Source organism: Ixodes scapularis, unplaced genomic scaffold (assembly GCF_016920785.2).
Source record: "Ixodes scapularis isolate PalLabHiFi unplaced genomic scaffold, ASM1692078v2 ptg001953l_1___fragment_1__unscaffolded, whole genome shotgun sequence".
Classification (NCBI taxonomy): domain Eukaryota; kingdom Metazoa; phylum Arthropoda; class Arachnida; order Ixodida; family Ixodidae; genus Ixodes; species Ixodes scapularis.
The window spans coordinates 169,640-191,578 of NW_024610218.1; the positions used below are offsets into that span (position 1 = coordinate 169,640).

The window sequence follows — 21,939 nt, forward strand, 5'->3', positions numbered from 1 at the left end:
GACAAATATACAAGCGATTGTGCAGGTGCCTATGCCAAGCAATGTGACTGAGCTAAGGGCTTTCTTAGGTCTGCTCAACTTTTATGCAAAGTTTATCAAGGATCTGACTACAGTCGCTGCACCATTGCACGAACTGCTCAAGAAGGACAAGAGATGGACATGGACAGAACAATGCTCCCGAGCGTTCATGACAGCCAAGCAGCGTCTCGTCGATAGTCGGGTGTTCACGTACTACGACATCCGCAAGCCTATCGGACTCGGCTGCGACTCGTCAGCATATGGCCTTGGCGCAGTAATCTTTCATGTCATGCCTGACGGATCTGATAAGCCTGTCGCTTTTGCTTCGCGTACTCTCACCACAGCAGAGCGCAGCTACGCTCAAGGCGAAAAGGAAGCGCTAGCAATAATCTTTGGCCTCAGTCGTTTTCACAGATACCTGTACGGCCGGGAATTCACGCTTTACACCGATCATCAGCCACTGTTGGGCATCTTTGGCTTGGACAAGCCAATCCCTTCACTCGCGGCAGCGAGAATCCAACACTGGGCCCAGGGCGGTGCCAGAATTTTTTTTCTGGGGGGGGGGGGGGGGGGGGGTTTCGAGTCAAGAGTTCCAACGAGTCAAAAGATCCAACGGGTCAAAAGATCCATAATTGGACCTTCTGACTCGTTGGATCTTTTGACTCGTTGGATCTCTTGACTCGCCGTGGATCTTTTGACTCTTTGGATCTCTTGACTCGTTGGACCTTTTGACCCACATTGGACACATCCATCGTGCCATTACATCCATCGAGCAATTACGTCCAATCTCGTGCCATTACATCCATCGTGCCCGTACATCCATACCGCCAGCACATCTATCGTGCCATTAGATCCATTTCTGGCCAGTTCATCCAACGTGCCATTACATCCATCATGCCGTTACATCCATCGTGCCATTACATCCGCCGCGCCATCACATGGAGCAACTTCGTCCAAAAGCGTGTCATTACATCCATTCTGCCGTTACATTTGATCGTGTCATCATATCCATCGAGCAGCTTCGAAAAAAAAAAAAAAGTCTGAATGTTTTATAGAATCAAATTGTGATATACTAACGTTCTGGGGCTTCTCGTTTGTGTGGCTCCCGAACCAATGCAGAGAACAAGTCGTATGCTTCTTGAGCAGGTGTTGCGGTGACATCGGAAAGACGCCGAACTTTGATTGAATGAAGGATAGTGGGTACTTTAAAGCAAGCTGCCTTGAGGTCTACCCATTATCCCTCATTCAGAACCAGTCAGCTCGGCGTTCTGACGTCACCACAACCCCTGCAAAAGAAGGACGAACTTGCTCTCCACATAAGAATGTGAATAACGCAAAAAGCCCAGTGTCGGCCATCTTGGCTTCTATGGATGCGCTAGAATGATGGATGTAATGGCACGCTATGGCGTCTTAACAGGAAAGATGAGCAATTGCATCCATCGAGCAACTACGTCCATCGAGCAACGACATCCATCGAGCAGCTACATCCATACACATGTCAACGCATCCAACGAGCTAGTATATCCACCGTGCCATTACATCCATCGATGGATGTAATGGCTTGGTGGATGTACTGGCTCGATGGATGTGTTAACTCGTAATCTTGAATCTGTTGACTCGTGTCTGACGAGTCAAAAGATCCAACGAGTCAAAAGATCCATTATTGGATCTTTTGACTCGTTGGACCTCTTGACTCCCTGTACGATCGCCGGGAAAGGGAGGGGGGGGGGGAGTTGTTCGCGCTGTACGGTCGCGGGGACGCTGGTTGTTTCTTGAATTTAGAAACCAAGAAACAGTTAGTGGGTGACTTAATTACGAGGCGCGTATACGCAGCATGAGCTGAACTAGCAGGAAAGTTTTGACTGTGTGGATGATTTGGACAGCATAATGTTTGACAGTCATCCAGAGGGTCAACATGCCTCTCCGCAGTGTATTGCCAATATGGCCAGTGCGAATCCCGGAGAAAAGCTCACCGGAGAAAAGCTCACCGGAGAAAAGCTCACCGGAGATAAGCTCACCGGAGATAAGCTCACCGGAGAAAAGCTCACCGCAAAACCGGCGGATGCGGAGAAAAGCTCACCGATTTTTTTTCTTTTTATATGGAGGCTGTTGGATCCTGCGTAACATATATCAATTTATTATCATTAAAGTTCGTCAGCTTTCTCAAAAAGAAAATGTCCTTTTTTGTATTATTTGTTAAGCTTATTGAGTATATTGCTCCCAAATTAATAATGGCGGGCCAGTGTTTTCTGCGGCTTACTCTCAAGGCAACTACAGCCTAACTGAAAATTTTATGAAATTTGAATAACATGAAAAAGTTCGAAAACTTATATCTCCCTAAAACCTAAAAATCAAAACTGTAAACACCAAAATCCGAAAGTGCATGCGCAACAACGCGGTGCCCGAAATTCTTTTTGAAGCTTTTATTGACCTTTGAAAACAGGATAAAACAGTCATTAGGATATCGAGGCTTCTTTCTTCCACGGACATGCATGTTTTCTAGCCGTTCGTGCTGGTGTGTCCGCACGTTGCCTTTAGTGATAGTGCCCTTCTAAGGTGAGCCACTCATGACTTTCAGAGCTGCCCACTGGCACCGTTGTTACTCGTGACCTATATAAGAAGTAGGCTTCTGTAGGGTAGCGAATAGGGCGAGTTGGTAAACGTTATGCATGATGAAAACCGCTCAAACAACGACGACGGAGTGAAGACAACGAACACAACAGGACGAAGCTGTTCTCGCAACTAAAGTTTTCTTAGTGAAATTAATAGAAAGAAAACTGCGTAGCCGACTCTGATTGCATCAACAAATACCTATTTAACTATTAGGCACTACAGAATATTTGGAGCTGAAACGGTTCACACACCGCTATTCATATTAGCTCACAAAGAACAGACCTCTTTATTTGATAGAGCTACCAACGGCGCACCCTCAGTTGTTAATAAATTGTTGTCTTTTCTACCGGTGTACGATGTTTTGATATCATTTTTGCGGCTGCATTAATATACAGAAGGGGTGATTACCAATTCCTGAGGAATCAGTAAATATGCCCAATGACCTTCAAGAATATTACAAGAAAGGGGCCCTTTTTTTTTAATGAAGTGGCGATTGCGAATTGTGTTAAATTGCCTCGTTTGACGCAGAATCCGACAAGTTAAAAAAAAAAACGGTGAGCTTTTCTCCGCATCTGCCGGTTTTGCGGTGAGCTTTTCCCCGGTGAGCTTATCTCCGGTGAGCTTTTCTCCGGTGAGCTTTTCTCCGGTGAGCTTTTCTCCGCCGCCCGGCCAGTGCAGCATGATTGCTAACTGGCACCACGCTGTACAAAGAACTAGTATCGGCGTGCGTTCGTGTAATAACTAGTGCGTGGTGCACGGAAAGACCCTCGGGCTATACTCCGTCTTACCTAAAGATTGACCGCAGCCTATGCTAAAAGTCGAGAGCGTCATGGGACATCACGCTCCGCGAGACGCCGCGCCGAGCCGGAAGGTCACGTGACAGACTGTCGGTGCAGGATCGGATACGCTGGCTGGTTCACACACTTGTGTGAGTCCGACCGTGTGCGCCTGCAACGGCTTGCGACGTCAATCTTTTTACGGGTTGCTATGTAAACGGGGTTCTAATCCGCTTACGGCCGCCATTGCTGCTGCGCGGCACGATCGTAAGAGGGGCTAAAACTGGTTCGGTAAGACTTGGTCGTAGTCGGTCTCAACAGTGACAGTGTGAGCCAGCCTTCAAGGTGAAACAGAGTACAGCGTCGTACGGCCCGGCTAAATTGCTCATTTGTGGGTACATATGTCGACCCTTGGATGGCTGACAAGCATTCCGATGCCTCAATATCCACAAACAGCACTAAGATTTGTGTTGGATGCGTACGGTTCATCATCTTCATTTTCTTTCTGTCATCTTTCTTGTGTAGTGGAAAAATTCCAAGCGGACAATCTCGTTGTTGGTTGAACAACGAAAACCCCAAAAGCGACGCAGATGTCTCTCAAATGAAGTGTCCGAGAGAATAGATTGCGACCTCAAACACGCACGACAGTCATTTTTTTGCGGCACTCACGGAGTTCGCTTTTCTGACAAAGGACCGTATTTCGCATAAGTCATACGTCACCTACAAGGTGTTCTTTACCACATATTTTTAACGAGCGTGAACGAAACACAATCGCGTTTCAAAAACGCGCGAAGGGCATAATTTTCCGTGGCCGTGGTGGGGCCTTTTCCTGTTAAAAATGGACAAATCGATCAAACGATTTTTTGTTGAAAGATATACACGCACTCTAAGTCGGCCTTCTTGTCCCAATTGGTTTTTAAACAAAAATCTACTCTATCTTAAACTGTACTCTGGCTTGCACGATGAGTTCTAAGCTAGTAGCAAGTTCTTGAAAGCTGCATTTTTAACCTACCTATAAAATCGTGTTCATCGCTAATATCGCGTAAGATTAAACGGTCCTCTTACGTCGAGTTGTAAGAAAGTTCGTTTCATCAGCTCACTCTTGGCATTTGATGGATGGTTTCTCCAACTCAGACTACGCGACATTCCCCCAGATTTAGTTTACCCTGTATCTCACAAAACACCTTTCCCAAAGTTTCAGCTTTTCTGTGGTGTTTCTGAAGGCACGAAAGAAGATAAGCTCAGCTAACTCATTGGTGCTATCATGTAGTACATTGGTAACATTATCGGGTGGCGGAGAAAAGCTCACAGGAGAAAAGCTCACTGGAGAAAAGCTCACCGCAAAGTCGGCAGATGCGGAGAAAAGCTCACCGGCCTTTGAGCGGAAGCGGAGAAAAGCTCACTTATTTTTTTTTTAACTAGGCGGATTCTGCGTCAAACATGGCAATTTAACGCAATTCGCATTCGCTAACGAAAGCTTCAAATATAATTTCAGGCACCGCGTTTTTGCGGATGCACTTTCGGACTTTCGAAATTTAGAGTTTTGATTTTTAGGTTTTAGGCAGGCATCATTAAGTTTTCGAACTTTTTCCTGTTCTTTAAGTTCATAAAGTTTTCAGTTAAGCTTCCGTTGCCCTACCAGAGTAAGCCATAGAAAACACTCGCCCGCAATAGTTAAAGGGGCAGTGCAACGATTTTCGGAATTCGGTCAAAGATTTCTGAAAGTTGCCCCCTGACATTTCTGAAGTAAAGAACAGAAAACCGATTTCGCCTGCGTGTCCTAGTTGTTGCGCAAAAAAAAGATAAAGATTGGCATTTCGGGCACCCCTCAACTCACTCCCAGTCTTCAGGGTTACACCTGGTCGCACTCCCAGTGACGTCACTCGGAGTGCCGTGTGGCTTCCCTTGTGCTATCTCGGGGGACGCTTCCCCTCCCTCTGTCTGCGTACATTAGCGGGCGCTATGCTGCAGCTTAGAGCCGAGCGAGGTCACGTAATCTTTCCGCCGTAGTTCCTTCGGCTGCCACTTGGGACTGCAGGTGCGGGAAAAAGCTGGACTTTTGCTTTGCGATTATGCAGCGGAATCGCAACATTTTTAATGAAGGAGGTGTTTTCTCTATCCTATGGGACACGATAAGCAACGTAAAAATGACGAGATGCAAATTCGTTTAATCATAAAATCGTTGCACAGCCCCTTTAATTTGGGAGCAATATACCCAAAATGCTTAAGAAATATTACAAAAAAAAATATTTTTTTTACAAGGCTGACAAATTTTAATGGTAATAATTGACTTATGTTACTCATGATCCAACAGCCTCCATATAAAATTAATAAAAAAATCGGTGAGTATACGCTCAACGGCCGGTGAGCTTTTCTCCGCATCCGCCGGTTTCTCAGTGAGCTTTTCTACGGTGAGCTTTTCTCCGGGATTCAACATTAATATGCTTCGCCGAAAACTTGAGATAATAGAGTTTGCTTCACACTTTCACATGTGTCAGATTAATTACGCTTCTTATTTAATTTCTCGTAATGACTCAGTTCGTTTTCGTCAGCTTGGAGCTGCTGACTTTGGAGAGAAAAGTAAATAAACAGGTCATTAATCGCCACCCTTATCGGTCATGATTATGTGGGGCTTTCGCCATTGTGTTTTATTCATCTGAGTACACATTCGCATTTTATCTAACGCGTGCCTTTCAGTTTTCCGCATAACGATTGCCCTGTAGAACACGTACATTCTATTCCCGACCAAAAACTCACCGGATAAAAACTTGCCGGAAAAAAGCTCGCCGGATACTATCTCTCCGGACATAAGCTCACCGATTTTTTTACATACTGGAAAAATTTGTTTACATACATCGCCACTGAGATAGTTTCTTCACCTGCCTTTTTCGGTTTCAAAGGCAATTTCTCTATTGTCGGCGTGCTGGCCCGCTAATTATTCGTGACTCCAGCGAAATCGACGCCACCTAACGACAATGGTGCCGAGTTTTGAATGCACGTCCTCTCGCGGCGGTTGTATGCTTGTTCTGCTTCGTCTATTTATATTTATTTCACAATACTGCAGGCCCCATTGGGGCCCAGGCAGGAGTGGGGGGAAAAGAAAGGGGAAGGGATGGCAGAGTCGCAAACACACACGTTCTTCAACACAACACTGATACTAAATAGCATATATCATCGCAATTTCGAAAAAAATACATCAGGGGTAGGGCTATCAACAGTGTCTTTTTCTAAGCAATTCCATTCTATTATGGTCCTTGGGAAAAACGAATTTTTAAAAATGTTGTTTGCGCTTTGGTATGGCTCTAAAAGACTTCCATGATTAAAGCGTGTATTTCGGCGTGTGACGTGCTTTATGTAAGGTGATGAATCTAAATTAAAGTAATTATTCTTCATTAGGTACAAAAACTTCAATCTGAAATTTTTCCGGCGCGATCTCAAAGACTCCAATTCAAGTGATTTTACCATTTCTGATGGGCTGTCTAAGCGGCGGTACCTATTGCATATGAATCGCGCAGCTAGCCTTTGAACTTTCTCTAATTCGTCTATGGCTTTTTGTGTACACGGGTCCCAGACTACGCACGCGTATTCTAAAACTGGCCTGACCAAAGTCTTATAGGCACAGAGCTTGACACTGGAGGGTGCCAGCGGAAGTCTGCGCCTTAGGGACCACAACGCTCGTCTCGCAGCAGCACAAACATTGGCAACATGTGCATTCCAGTTCAAACTACTCGTAATTGTTACCCCAAGGTACTTAACTTCAGAGGCTTCTTTAACTTGAGTGCCATTAATTGTATAGGGAAAGTCCAGTACAGTTTTTTTATTTGTAACCCTTAGTAATGTACATTTATCCAAGTTCAACGGCATTTGCCACTGTTCACACCACGCATAGACATTCTGAAGATTATTTTCGAGAGCTAGCTGGTCATTATGGGTTTCTACTTCTTTGTACAATATGCAGTCGTCTGCAAACAACCGAACCCGAACTCTGTCATCTATGCTGTCAACTATGTCGTTTATGTAGATAAGAAACAATAACGGTCCCAGAACCGACCCCTGCGGAACACCTGATGAAACAGATAACTGACTTGAAGATTGCTTGTCTATTTCGATAAACTGGGAGCGGTTTGAAAGGTACGACTGAACGAATTGGACTAGGTCGTTTTTAATTCCGATTGCGTATAGCTTCTGCACTAGTTTATGATGTGGTACTTTATCGAAAGCCTTCGCGAAGTCTAAAAAGATGGCATCGACTTGTTTTCTTTTATTTAGAGCGAGGGCAAAATCATGCAGAGTTGTTACTAACTGTGTCACTGTTGATAGCCCTCGACGGAAGCCATGCTGAGCACTGGTAAGGAGGTTATTTTCTTCCAGGTAATCAGTAATGTGCCTGCACACTATGTGCTCCAGTGTTTTACAACAAACAGAAGTAAGGGATATAGGGCGATAATTAAAAACGCACTGAGGATTACCACTTTTTAAAATTGGCACGACACGAGCGCGACGCCAGTCAAAAGGAATCTCTTTTTGCTTTAGTGAGTTATTAAAAATGACGAACAAATAATGCGACAGCCATTCAGCATAGCGTCGAAGGAATTCGTTAGGCACATTGTCCGGCCCACACGCTTTTTTAACATTTAGCCGAAGCAAAAGATCAAAGATTCCTTCCCGGCTTACGACAAGGTCCCGCATGGCCGACGACATATCACAGATGCTCTCTGGCTGTGCTGCCGAACGGGGGCTGAATACGGACTGAAAGTACCTATTGAACTCGTTTGCCATGTCGGTTTTATCAGTGACAAGAATCCCACTAACATTTAAACACTCAACACACTTTTTTGTTCCTGATAAGAAGTTCCAAAATTTAGCGGGCGCTTCCTTTAGAACACTGATAAGAGACTGCGAGAAGAAAAACTCCTTGGAAGTTGAAATCTTTTCTTTCAATTCTTCTTTTATCTGAGAAAGTTCAGATGTCCCATACTTGTGAGTTCGCTTTTTACGTTGCAATTTACGTTTAAGTTGAATATTCTCTCTTGTTATCCAAGGATTGTTCCTTCTTGTGCGTTTTACCTTGCTGGGTACATACTGCGAAATGCAATAATTGCAAATGTTTTTAAACATAGTCCACTGGGCTTCTAAGTCGCGTTCCTCACAGAAATCATCGAGGTGTGTCTCCAAGTAGTCGAGCACATCAACATCACTCGCATCGTTATAATTTTTAACAATCAATTTTTTTACACCACCAAGTTCCGCGTTTTTGAAAAAGTTGGAAGTAAAATACAGCAATTTATGATCAGACAACCCTGTTAAAACGTCAATAGTGTACCATGATATTAGTGGACTAACGAAGACCAGGTCCAAAATAGATTGCGCCGTGTTGCCGATCCTTGTCGGCGATGTCACTATCTGGGTCAGGTCGTTCGAGAACGCACAGTCAAGCAACATCTCTGAATCACGTGCGTGTGCTCCCGCTGATCTCATTTTTAACCAGTCAATTTGGGGTAAATTAAAATCACCGGCCATGATTAGTCGTACGCGATCATTACGAAAAGACCCAAGAAAGTCGTATAATTGCTCAAGGAACACTGGTGAGGCATTAGGCGGTCTGTACACTACTCCTAGAACAAGGCTATTCCCGTAAAAATCAACCCGACACCACAAACTTTCGTGGTTAGGAATGCCTGGTAGTAGGCACGCGCCTAACTCGGACTTCAGGACAATGGCAACGCCACCGCCACGTGACAGTCTATCGTTTCGGTAAATTTTGTGTGTCGGCGGAATGACTTCGCTGTCCTGTATATCTGAGTGCAGCCATGTTTCGGTTATCAAAGTGGCGTTGGGGTCAAAATCAAGGAGCATTGCCTCGAAATCTGTAAGTTTATTCAAAACACTTTGCGCATTAAATGACACAAGTCGGAAGGTTATTTGCTTCTGACGTCACGGAGCGGTGGAAACACGTTTCTTGCTGCTGCTGGGCAGTTTCACGCGCGTTTGTGTGCTGTCATCCCACGCATAAATGTCACCGTTTACATGAAGCTTATCATGAACCAGAAACACTTTAGCGTCGTTTTGTTTATCTGGCTGCGCAGATGTCCAGAGCAACTTTCGCGTTCGAATTGTTTCCTGCGACAAATCATGCCGGACAGAAACCTTACTTCCCTTTAGTAAATGACAATTCTTAAGAACAGACATTTTTTCACTGTGGTCTTGGAAGTGCAGTATGACTGGCCTTGTTTTCTCGGGAACATGTCTACCAAGACGATGCAGACGGTCAACACTGTTTACAGTGACCTTCAGAGTGGTTTTGAAAAGATTATTTATGACCTTGTCTTTAAGCGAGTCTCCAGTTTCGCCGGGTTGCTCTTCAATGCCAAATATAACAAGGTTGTCTTTTCTGGACCCGTTTTCGAGTTCAACAAGCCTCCTCTCTTGTAGTTTGTTCGCTTGCTGAATATCTGCAATAACTTGTAGCAGAGGAGAGTCCCGTTCTTTTTTTTGCAGCGCATCTATGTCCTTTTCTGCCTTATCCAGCCGTGTTAGGACATCTCGGACAAATGAATCTAAACTTAATTGTTTTTCATTGATCTCTCTTATTTCTTTCCGCATTTCAGATTGGCCAGCAAGAAGCTGGTCGAGTGATTCCTGGATACTAGGTCCAGGATTGGTTTCTACATCTCCTGATTGTAACAACAATGCCGATATCAAGTCACGACACACTGACGCAACGCTTCTAACTATGGTTTGTGGACTTGGTGACAGAAACAAGCACCGATCATCACTACGATAGCAGTGTACAGGATATGTGTAACTAACCTGGACAGTGAAGAAGACAGGCGTATTTAGCGTCCTTGCCATCACGATGTCACCAAGTCCACTGAAGCCGACGAGATCGTTGTGGGCGTTTATAGGTAAAGTTCCGGACGTGACGCCAGGGTAGAACGTAGGTTCCGGAAAGCTGTACACCAGGGGGAGGCGACCACGTTCCGTCGAGTCACCATTGATGCCTTGTTGATACGAAACCGTGCCGAAGTTGTCGGCGCTGAAGCTGTTGGCGCCGCTGCTTGCTATCTGACACAGCAACACCTGGACAGTGAAGAAGACAGGCGTATTTAGCGTCCTTGCCATCACGATGTCACCAAGTCCACTGAAGCCGACGAGATCGTTGTGGGCGTTTATAGGTAAAGTTCCGGACGTGACGCCAGGGTAGAACGTAGGTTCCGGAAAGCTGTACACCAGGGGGAGGCGACCACGTTCCGTCGAGTCACCATTGATGCCTTGTTGATACGAAACCGTGCCGAAGTTGTCGGCGCTGAAGCTGTTGGCGCCGCTGCTTGCTATCTGACACAGCAACACCTGGACAGTGAAGAAGACAGGCGTATTTAGCGTCCTTGCCATTACGATGTCACCAAGTCCAAATCCAAGTCTGCAAGACATTGTTTCTTTACAGACAAAAATTTCACTGTTTAGCGACGCCGCAACAAAATTAGGGGTGAACAAGGACGACAGAACAGTTTAAAGCGGGGTGTGATTTTATCAACGCGCGAGATGAAACAAAAATGTCTCATCGCAGTACATGTCCGAAGATTTCGGCGGGCACGACGCACAGATATTTTGCCACACGGAATGATGTGACTGGTACCCAAAAGACGCAGGCCTTCCACAAAGCGTCACATGTTCTCTGATGTTTCCACAACTTATAAAAAAAAAAAAACACGCTGGTTTTCCTAACGTACGTCAACATCCCGTCACTTGTTATACCCTCCAGCTTTCACTTTTTTCGCATTTGTAGCCAAATAAATTAATTTAAGCGCACTGACCAGCGTCAGCGAGCAGGCGCATGCAAAATCTATCCCCATCTCTTCCACCATCCTGGTACTACCGGAGCTGCGAATAGTTCGCTAGAGGGGCGAATAGAACCGGACTCTTGATGCAAGGGTGCAAGTAATACAATATAAAAGAAATACAAGGTTGTACAAACAAAACTAAAAAGAAAAGAATAGAACAGGAGGCCCCGGAGTCACCATCTAGCTATTTCTAGCTTAGCTCCTTATCTCCCGCAAGCGCGTAATAGCGCGTTTCATTATATTCTACACCATCTCTCCTCCTTTTCACACCACTCTGAGCTTAGCTATGTCCGCTTTCCCCTGCTTTCTTTGATTCGAAGACGGGGAGGAGAGGGCGTTAGAAAATTGTGTGTTCCAGATGGTCCAGTTTCTAAGTCGGCAGACAAGTTCCCAGGCGGTTATGGTAACGTACCGCGACAGCTTTCATTGCGTTGCCTCTGGGGGAATGACGTACCCGGAGAAGGACGCTTTTTCCGGGAGGCAACGTTTAAGATTAAAGCAGAGGATGCAAACCTTAACTTTTTGTCAGATACAGGGATGTATTGTAGGATTGTGCACTCTTCGAACGGAAGTGTCTTATAAACCCCACTGTTAATGCTTAAAGTAACAACAAACTTACAACTCGTCTTTCAAAACGTATCTTTTGCTTTACTTAACAATGCACAAGTTCGGAAGGCTCTTCTAAAAGCCCAGCAGCCATTGTCGGTCGTGAACAAGTAAACTGGGAACGTGGTAGTGCTTTCCAGCTATATCCTGTTGACCTTTGTGCATGTAGCATAGATAGTTTTCTACTGAAAATGGCTTTTGTTTCCCCTCTTTTTTGTCTTTAGTCACTAAAGGAATTCGAAAGAAAAGCGAAACAAAAAAAAAAACACAGAAACATCTCTCTTTTCTATTTGCTTATGAGGAAGAGATCCGGGGTATCAGACCTACATAAGTCAGAAATTCGGAAAAGTCAATTAACGTCTCAGGAGGAATGTTCCATGCCGCACGGTCCAGCTACGCTCCCCTCAGGCCGTACAAGTCCCAATCTTCGCTTGCGTAAGTTCGCCTTGTCGGCGCCTTCCGTATGTTCGCTTCAATCTGGTATCCCCGAGCAGTGACTCTATCCTTTTCTGCCATGTCCCGCAACTTTGGAGTGCCCTCGTATGTGCCATCCAGTCACCGCTCGAAGTGGCCCGTCATCCAGTACCAGAGACAGCGATGGGAAAACGTCGTTTTCGATTTTTCCTTCAAAGCAAGCAATCTAAAAAATTCTGAGGTAAATTACTACCGATGCACCAGCTGCTATAAACTCAGCGAAAAGAAGAAACCAGGGGAAAGATGTCCCATCGCGCACTTAGCCGTTCAGAACGGCATCATGATCACGGACCCGGACTACCCGGCCACACCGCACAGTTGCAACCCAGAAACTGACGTGCCTGTGGCGAAGGTACTGGCAAATCGATTTATGGTGGAAGTCCGAACAGAAATCCGAGAAAGTCGCAAGCGCCCGCGGGAGTCCTTCGACCACGCCATCTCGTCGGTTGAAGAGAGGTTCGCTGATTACAGCATTGACGTTCAGGACGACGTCAGGTCTGCACTGGTCACAGGCTACGGCTTTGCGTCAAAACGCCGTGCACTCTCAAGGAACCGCCAGCACTCTGTACTGAAAGGAAACACCATCGATGACCTTCTTCCCGAGCTGCAGGTGACAAAAGACCTGTGTCTCTTCCTACAGCTGGAGGAGAAGACTGAAGGCCGGAGGATGCTGGTGTTTTTTGCCGAAAAAGACGTGGACGCCCTCTACAACGTCGAGTGTGTGCTCGGTGACGGAAACTTTAAGTATAACCCCAAGGAGTTTCATAACCCGGGCCAACTGTACACCCTTTCCAAGCCCTTTTGAGGGACCCCCTGGCGGTGGCATCGCCACCACCCAGTGAAGTCCGAGCAAGGAATAGAAAGCTGAATGAAGAGATGGCCCTCTTCTCCTCGTATCTGGTGACCGCCGTACCGAACTACCAGGACGTAATCAACTACATTGATAGGGTCGCATCGTTTGGACTCCTTGTGGCCTAGAGATCACGCCGTGGTGGCGTCGCAAAAGTTCGGTACTTTGTTTGAATAAATATTTTCAATCGCAACTTTGTGTTCAAGATTTTTTAGGGTTAGAGAAAAACCCTAGCACCCCTTGTCTTGCCGTGCATGCGCTAGCTTCGCTGGCTGGTGTCCGGAATGAGCAGTATTGATCAAAAGCCGTCTTTAAATAAATCGTGATAGTGTGTGTATTCTTTTGGTTTGCAAAAAACATATATATATATATATATATATATATATATATATCACTTTTCCTTTTAATGCACGGCACCTGGTCAATTTTTCTCATATAAACTGAATTATTTTATTCACGTGTAATGAAGCCACGGGGGAAATAAAACTTTGTATCTTTCACATTTTCGCGAGATATTTGGAACCTTGTATCGCATGTTCTATTACAGAAACCGCTTATCAAATGCTAATTTAACTTGCGATATATTTTATATAGAACCTGAATGTTTGTAAAAGGAGAAAGTTTACAATAATTTCGATTCTTACGAGCCGAAGTTGAGTGCTCAAGGAGTTCTCGTGTACAACCCATAAGCCACGCTCGATTGTCATCAGTCGGGTCATTTCGATCCCACAATTACGTCATCCAGCTTTTCGAATGGAAGATTGTATGAAGTAGTCCTCTTTTATCCTCGTAATTTCACCGCGGCAAAGAAGTTTCTGAATCAGCGGCGGTCTGTTCGAGTATACTTGAGCCAGACTAGGACCAGTATGCATCTGCAAAGTCATGAACGTTCCAACCCGATATCGTTTCATGACCCGGGGGCCGTGAAACGATTTTAACGTTAAAAGTCTGGCGTTTGTCATTTTCCTTTAGCTTACCTTAGCACAAGTAGAAGAAAGCACGCCCTGAGCCCTCAAAATGTTGTAAGTGCGCGGAGAAATCACCAAGAGGAAAGAGGACTATTTTGAGTCCTGCAGCCGCCTGCGCCGGCCAAGAAAACTGCGCGCGTGACATGAACTGGGTGAAAGTGTATTGAGTTAGCAAGCTCAGTAAGTATCTGCTCGATTTGAGGGTGATTTATTTAAATGTTGTCGTGCAAACACGCACAGACGCGCCATCTACCCGAAGCGAAGAAAAACGCTCGCTCCCCACTTTCCATCGCCAGCGACACGAACCCGGATGTCTCCGGGTGCCCCCCTCGAGCCCGTCTTCCGGCCGCAAACCGGAAAATGGTGCGGAGTAGAGCGGCGCGTTAAACTTAAATCTGTTTCATTTTTTTTAACAAAAACTAAGGCCAGGCAAAAATTGTTCAACCTTGCAATATGACGCGGCAGTTTTCGAGTAATTGGACTTTTCGACCCGCATTGGATCTCTTGAGATCCAATGCGGGTCGAAAGAGATACAACCCGTCAAAAGATCCATTATTGGACCTTCTGACTCGTTGGACCTTTTGACTCGTTGGATCTCTTGACTCGCCGTGGATCTTTTGACTCGTTGGATCTCTTGACTCGTTGGACCTCTTGACCCAGATTGGACCTTTTGACTCGTGTCTGACGAGTCAAAAACTCCAACGAGTCAAAATATCCATTATTGGATCTTTTGACTCGTTGGATCTCTTGACCAGAAGCGGCGTTGGGGGGGGGGGGCGCTTTGTTGGGATTTTGAGAGGTCATCCAGCTTTTAGTTCGTTTCCTGTCCTGTTCTCTGCTTATCAATGTTCGCGGGAGCAATAAGTGACGGACTGATGACAAAAGAAAACCTCGACGTATTGCCCTAGCAAAATCAAATATACACAAAGCAAAACCAAAATGTCGTCTTTTTGTGTGTGTCCACTTCCCATTTTTTTCTATTTGTTATTTTCTTCACACTCAAGTCTGCATTGTTGTTGTAGGTCGTTTCCCGGTCGGCGTTGCGCTCAGGCTGGCATCTTTACTTCCGTAAAACCACACCTTTTGTTTGAGGATTTTTTGGGGAGGAACCCTATGGAAACAAACGGCGCCTTTGGGCAGGCGAGGGGAAAACCTTCATTGTACGAACTTTGGGCTGAAATATGAGTCACAATCGGCAAAAAAAAAGCTATGTTTGCACGAGCTCTATCGGCGGAGCTCCTCCCTCGGTTAGATTTTTAGCATATAAAACTATTATTAGGCCTATCCTTGAATATGCGTCTGCGGTCTGGGATCCTTGGCAATGCTGTCTTGTTAAGGAACTCGAAGATGTACAATCACTGGCGGCACGTGTAATCTTTTCGGATTTTAGACGGACCACGTCGGTCACGGGACTTAAAACAAAAGCAAATTTACAGCTTTTAATAAACAGAAGGGCATGTCAGCGGGTGAAGTTGTTTTGTCAGATATATAATAACCTCCTAAAAATAGATGGCTCAAAATACCTAAAGCCAAGAACATTTCACTCTCAGCGCTTACACCATTCGAAGATGGTAGCACCTATTAATGCTAGAATAAATGCATTCAATCAGTCTTTTTTTGTGCGTACAATTGAATTATGGAATAAACTTCCAAGTGAAATAGTAAATCTTGATTCTTTTTCCATTTTTTCAAATGCCTTAGATGCGGTTTTTGAGTGTTAAAATGTTCTACTTGCTGTGTTTTTGAATTGTATAAGGAGACGATGTTTTGTATTAAGTGATATTGCTTTGTTAGAAGTTAAGCTATTGTTATGGTTGTGTGCGCTAGAAGAAGAGTGTGTGCACACAAGTATTGTTGTTTTAATTTGTATCAGACAAATGTGCCAATATTTCTGTATCATCCACTCCTGCTTTGGCCCTAAAAGGGCTGGCAGTATTGATAAATAAAAAATCAAAGTCACCGTAGCTAATCGGAGCTAGCAACAGGATTTGGTTGCTCGAAAGAATGTTCGCGTTTGCTCGTGCCACGCGCAAGCCATTTCATGCCGAAAAAGTCGGAAAATGGCGGAATGCCAAACATGTATTTAAGATAATGAGTACAATATACTCGGAATCGTAATTAAATTAGAGTATCAAATACTCTCGGTCAGAAGTATTTTAAGCCGAAAAATTCGGAAAATGGCGGAATGTCAAAAATGTATTCAAGATAATGAGTACAAGATACTCGGAATTGTAGTTAAAATAGAGTATCAAATACTCACGATCAGAAGTATTTGCAAGATACCAAGATACTTCAAAAAGTATTTAAGATACGGTATCTTGAGTGATATAGGCACAAGTCTGCCGAACTCTGCACCAGCGGGTAGACCGTTCTGCTCGCCTACCGGAACACCCCAAATTTCGTGACAGGGAGGACACCTGTGGAACTATTTTTGAAAGGAGAACCTCGGGTGAAACTTTTCCTGCTGAAACCCAACTTTGTGCAGGACATGAGGGAGCGTCAAGAACGAGATGCCGCCAACCGCAACGAGGACAGAGGGAAGCAGCTGCTGATGCAAGCTGGTCAGGCAGTCTGAAGACAATACGAGGCGAGTCAAAGTCCTGGGAGGAAGCCAAGGTGGTTCAACAAGCGACTGCACGTATGTCGTAAGCGTCAAGGGCCAGCTGCGCTTCGTTCACCACGTTGGGCGTCAGGGTCCAGCAGAGGGCTCCGGGATGCCCCACCAATCATCCAGCAGTCGGATCACCTCGACACTACCCGAAGAGGCGAAGACGCCACGACAACTCAGCCGGGTGAAGCGCCCTCATCCCCGAATTCTTCCCTGGTGGACGAGGAAGTCATGACCAACCAGCCTGGTGAAGCCGCCACTCAACTGGTTTACAATGCTGCAACAGTGGTGCCAGCTGACGAACAAGGGGCGCTGAACACAGACTTCTCCAAAACGACAACAGCATCATCGGCCCTGCCGCTACAAAGAGGTACTCGCGAGCGGCGTCCACGAAGCCGTTATCCGAACTAATTAATGCACCAAAACAGTGTATGTTGTGATTTAGGACAGAAGGAGTGTTACATACAGTAACCACGTGATCTGTCGTCACGGAACGTTACTATAAAAGAGACGGCTTCCAAATAAAGATTGGTTTTTGCACCTTCGGCACTGATGTGTTCACTTGCATGAAACAGAACAGGAGTGTCTAGCTGTCAATGGTTCGTGCCTGTGAAGGGCCTCCGGAAGCTTAATGCCTGTTCACACATACAGCGGAGCGCTAAGTTAGCCCTACGTGAGAGCTCATGTGGCGCTTCCTAGTGCGTGACTTCGTTCTAATATAGCGCGTAATTGGCGCTCCAGTAGCGCCTTGTTAGCGCTTCAGTAGCGCCTTGTTAGCGCTCCAGCAGCCCCGTGTTAGCGCTTGACTAGCGCTTCTTGTACCGAGGTGCTGCCGATTAGCGCGTACACTGCGGTTTCGGTTCCTGTGCTTGGGCGTGCATCAGCAGCACCATGGAGGACATGTGTGACGCTGAAATAGAAACGCGACAAATGCTCTCCCATACGCAATTAGTGCATATGTGTGTGGACGACTTAACGCCCAGAAGCACGCAGAAGAACCTTCTGGGTAGTGATAGATAGATAGATAGATGTGACGAACTGTGCGGTTTCGCGGTGATCGGTAAAATGTAGGGAAATGCTATGTATTATACATAATGTGGCGCAACGCACAATAAATATATTCAGACAAGGAAATGCTTCGTCTCCTTCTCTAGAGCTGCGTATGTCTGTACCTTTAAGCCGCGAGAGCGAGACGAATGTTGCTCGTCACAACTTCAACCACGTACCGGCACCGGTGGCGAAGAAAAACGTCGCATGTCGTTTCTCCGTTCTCGGCAGTACGTTTTGTGTACGTGAACTTTACTTGATGAAAAAGAAATCCAACCTAAGGGTGTCCAACGCAACTTTATTGTTCGAAAACAAACACTACCTCAATCGGATATCATTAACCAGAAAGACTGTAACTGTACGGCGCAAGGAGTTTCAGATTGTTCCTCGTGTTTCGATCGAATCGAACGTACTCACTTGTGTGGTGTGTGCCACTACGACCGTAATTATGAGCACGAAATGAGCCTTTGCCGAAACGCAGGTGCGGCATCGATCTCTTGCGGCGATGAAAACATGCGCTTGTATTTCCACGTGCACCAAGCATGCCAATTTTTGCCGTAATCCGGTACCAAAACCAATTTTCCCGCGATGTCTGGCTACCGTTCTCGACAAACATCTAAAATAATATACACAAAGCGGAACATTTTATTTATCATTATGATATTATATTACCTTATTATTTTGTGCATTTCGTAGAATTTAGTGAATTTAATATCACAAAAAGTTGAAACACTCATCAACGTGATCTGGCAACCATGGCAACGCTCCGAATCTTTCCAAATTTTTCCAAATCGCTTGAAATTCGGCTACTCTTCCGAAGTTTTCCGAATCTTCAGATTCGGTTCCGAATCTCGATTCGGTTAAAGATTCGTCCCCTCACTACTTCTGGGTGCGCGAAATTTTTCAGCACCCCGGTCTGAGAAACCGAGACAGAGCTCTTTCAAAGGTTTTTAACTGCGTGTCTTTGAAACCAGGGTCACGCGTATCGAATAGAAAGCGTTGAGATCGTACCCAATCAATTAGTCGCTTAGAGCTTGGAGGGGGGGGGGGGGGGGGGAACGTGCCGCCGCTTCCCATGCAACCTCCTCAGAATTTACAGCGCTCCGCGCGGGCCGCCATATAAAAACTTGATACCAGTGTTGCTACATCTGTAGGTCATCTTTAAGTTAGAGCTGACGGAAAAAAAATCTAGCCACGGTGCAACGCCGATGTACGCTGGAAGCTAGAGCCGGTTGGCTTTCGTTGTTTTTGTTTGGTCGGAGAAAATCTAGCAACAAGGCACGTTCAACAAGGCGGCGGTATTGTTTTGGTTTGGCGCGGTTTGCGAGCACATGTAGCGAAGACGTGACCGGAGAAGTGCCCCTGTGATGTTCCCGGAAGACGGAAATTATCATTCGTAATCGCCGTGTGTGCTTTGAAAGCGAAGGGAGTCACAGAGTGCACGAGTGCGCAATCACAAGCCAAGGTTCACGACAGTGCTGCGGTGACTTCAGTGATCTCGTTCTGTTTGGTGTGTGCAACACGGCGATGCGACAACGAGTTGAAACGTTCGTGGTGTGTGGTGCAGTGCTTGGAGGTAGAAGCCCATACTAACACGAAGCGCAAATTGGTTATTGTGGGGTTGAGGTTCAACGGGTTAGTCCCGTCGTCGTCAGCTGATCCGGTCCAGCTGGTCCGGGAGGACACAGCGAGTGTTTTTTAAAGTAAATCTTCCTTCGTTTCGTTTCAAAATGTGGAAGATTCTCGACACATACCGTGAGTAAAAAGCTGCGGGCGTTTTCAACAAAATTACGTCGTTGTAATTGAACAATCGACTCCGGATTGTTGTCCTAAATCTGCCGTTTTTATGCTTCGTGTTTTACTGCGTTTGCACAGCGACGCCCACCGCTCGAGTAGAAGATTCGGTCCTGCAAAGGACTGGTTACACAGAATTTCAAGGAAACTTAAGTCACCACCGATATTCTCCTGTAAATCTCGTGTGAGTTGTTGCGTTCATCGTGCGGTGTGAATATATTAGGGCAACGTTTCCTACCTGCCTACCGGGATGCATGAATTGAGACCATTTTTTACGTAGTGAACATTGTGATTCTTGTGTTGGTTAATTTATTATGGTTCAATCACTTGATAGTTTAGAAATTGGAGAGAGCAAACAAGCCTTCCCAACTTTGTCTCTTTTCTTTCTGGCACTGCCCCTAGTTTCAAGTTGCAGTTTCAGTAGACATATACTTACTAGCAGGTACAAACTGCTTTAAAGCAGGTAAAAGACTGGTAAGTCAGGACGGTGCGGACTCCGTGTTTCGCGCTTTTCGCAAGATGACTGGGTAAGTGCTTTTGCGAGCTATGCGGAGCATGCAAACAATTTTTTTTTATGCCCGTCGTTTGCGTCTCTCCAGCAAAACGAATAAAAAGATCCACAAAGGCACAATCACAAGCCAAAAATTTACGATAACAGCGCGTTTAATTTGATGGCCCGTGTAGTTGTATTTTACCCTGATTTCTGCAACACCGTGCCATGATGAAGAGCTGGAACGTTCACGGTTTGTGCTGGGCTACCGGTTGACAGAAGCCCGCATCGGCACTCAGTGCACTTGGGCTGTTGTAGTGGTTCTAGGCCAATGATCTCAAACTCATTCAACTGTGGGGGCCAAATATCCCAAACCGGAAAGGTCGCGAGCCAACGTAAGCCGAAGAGGGGGAGGGGGGCCTAAAATTTTATAGAGAAGATACCTCGCTCTCTATGCTTTTAGTAAAATCACAGTTTTGCCAGTGAGGTCTTTCGTTTTCATATGTTTTGTGACTACTCTGGGCCCTGCCGTGATATGATCCCAATTAGCACTAAACGTAGCCACAATGTTACTGGGATATTGTTATGTAACGTTGCCGAACGTTGCTAACGACCGCGGATTCTACAGTCCAGTAACGTTACACCACAATGTTACAGTAACGTAACTGCATACGTTACCTGGAACTTACCCAAATAATGTTACTGGAACGTTGTTAGATAACGCTGCCAAACGTTGCTAGTAACCACCGGTTTTACCTCCCAGTAACGTCACATCAAAATGTTGCAGTAACATAGCTCTCTCTGTTACCTGGACGTTAGATCAGTGATGTTACTCGGACGTCGTCGCTATCGTTGCTAATTGTTGTTTATGGCCACGAATTCTACCATCCAGTAATTTTGCACCAAAATGTTGCACTGACATTACGGCTCACTTAAAAGTGAAGGAATAAAAATGGGAGGAATATACACAAACGACCACTTTTTCATTTCGCAACATCGTTTATTATTTCAGGAGCAAAGAGTCGCACACAGGTCGAGATCAACTAGATACCGAAGGCGGGAGGGAAGAGGGGGATAGAGAGATAAGGGCAAGAACTGGAAAAATCTGGCAACTTTGAATAAAACACATGGAGTGTCACTGACTCGTCCCTTATCTCCTTGAAGTTCCTTTGATCAAGCCTTCCATTTGCAGTTGATCTTGACCTGTGCGTGAGTCTTTGCTTCCGAAAAACAAGCGTCGTAACTAAATGAAAGAGCGGTCATCTGTGTCTTTCCTCAGTGCTTTTATTCTGTCAACTTTCAGTAAACATTTTAACAACATGCTGGCACTGGCCAGATATTATTGCATGTGTTACTTGAGCATTACTGAACAATGTTACCCGAAAATACATCGACAAGCGTTGCCAGGAAACTGCATTTATGGTTGTCATGAAGTAATTTTTTCAGCTGGTGCCTGATATGAGTAAATAGATGCGCATTACAGGCCATTAATGAATCAGCATTTTGAAATCCTAGAAGCAAGACTCCGGAAGAAAACAAGAAGTTATTGGAATAAATTTATTTCAAAAACGAAACCAATGTTACAAGTACCAGAGTATTCTTCTGTTTCTTACAAGCTATTAGATCTACAAAATTGAAAGGAACACACTAAATTACAAGACTGATCTGCATAAAAATAAAAATACAAAATATTAAAACTCCCAGCAACATAAAGCAAGTAGCTTAAAATAAAATTCTAAGTATATCTCAAATTACACCCGATCATGGGCTAGGACATATAAATATATAACGGAGGCAATAAACCAAAAATGACTAGAATAAAAACATAAATTTTAAACTTGTAAAATACCCCAC

At 45.2% G+C, this 21,939-nt stretch overlaps 1 protein-coding gene across 1 annotated transcript; it reads right to left on the reverse strand.

Annotated features, from left to right (window-relative positions):
• Positions 1 to 9,316: 9,316 nt before the first annotated feature.
• LOC115316403 lies at positions 9,317 to 10,529 on the reverse strand. The gene has a single exon (XM_029975784.4). The coding sequence runs from the start codon at positions 10,527 to 10,529 to the stop codon at positions 9,342 to 9,344; it is 1,188 nt and encodes a 395-aa protein (XP_029831644.2). The 3' UTR covers positions 9,317 to 9,341.
• Positions 10,530 to 21,939: the final 11,410 nt, after the last annotated feature.

Excerpts from the sequence above, each read along its gene's own strand:
- LOC115316403 (XM_029975784.4), bottom strand. The coding sequence starts at position 10,529 with ATGGCAAGGACGCTAAATACGCCTGTCTTCTTCACTGTCCAGGTGTTG.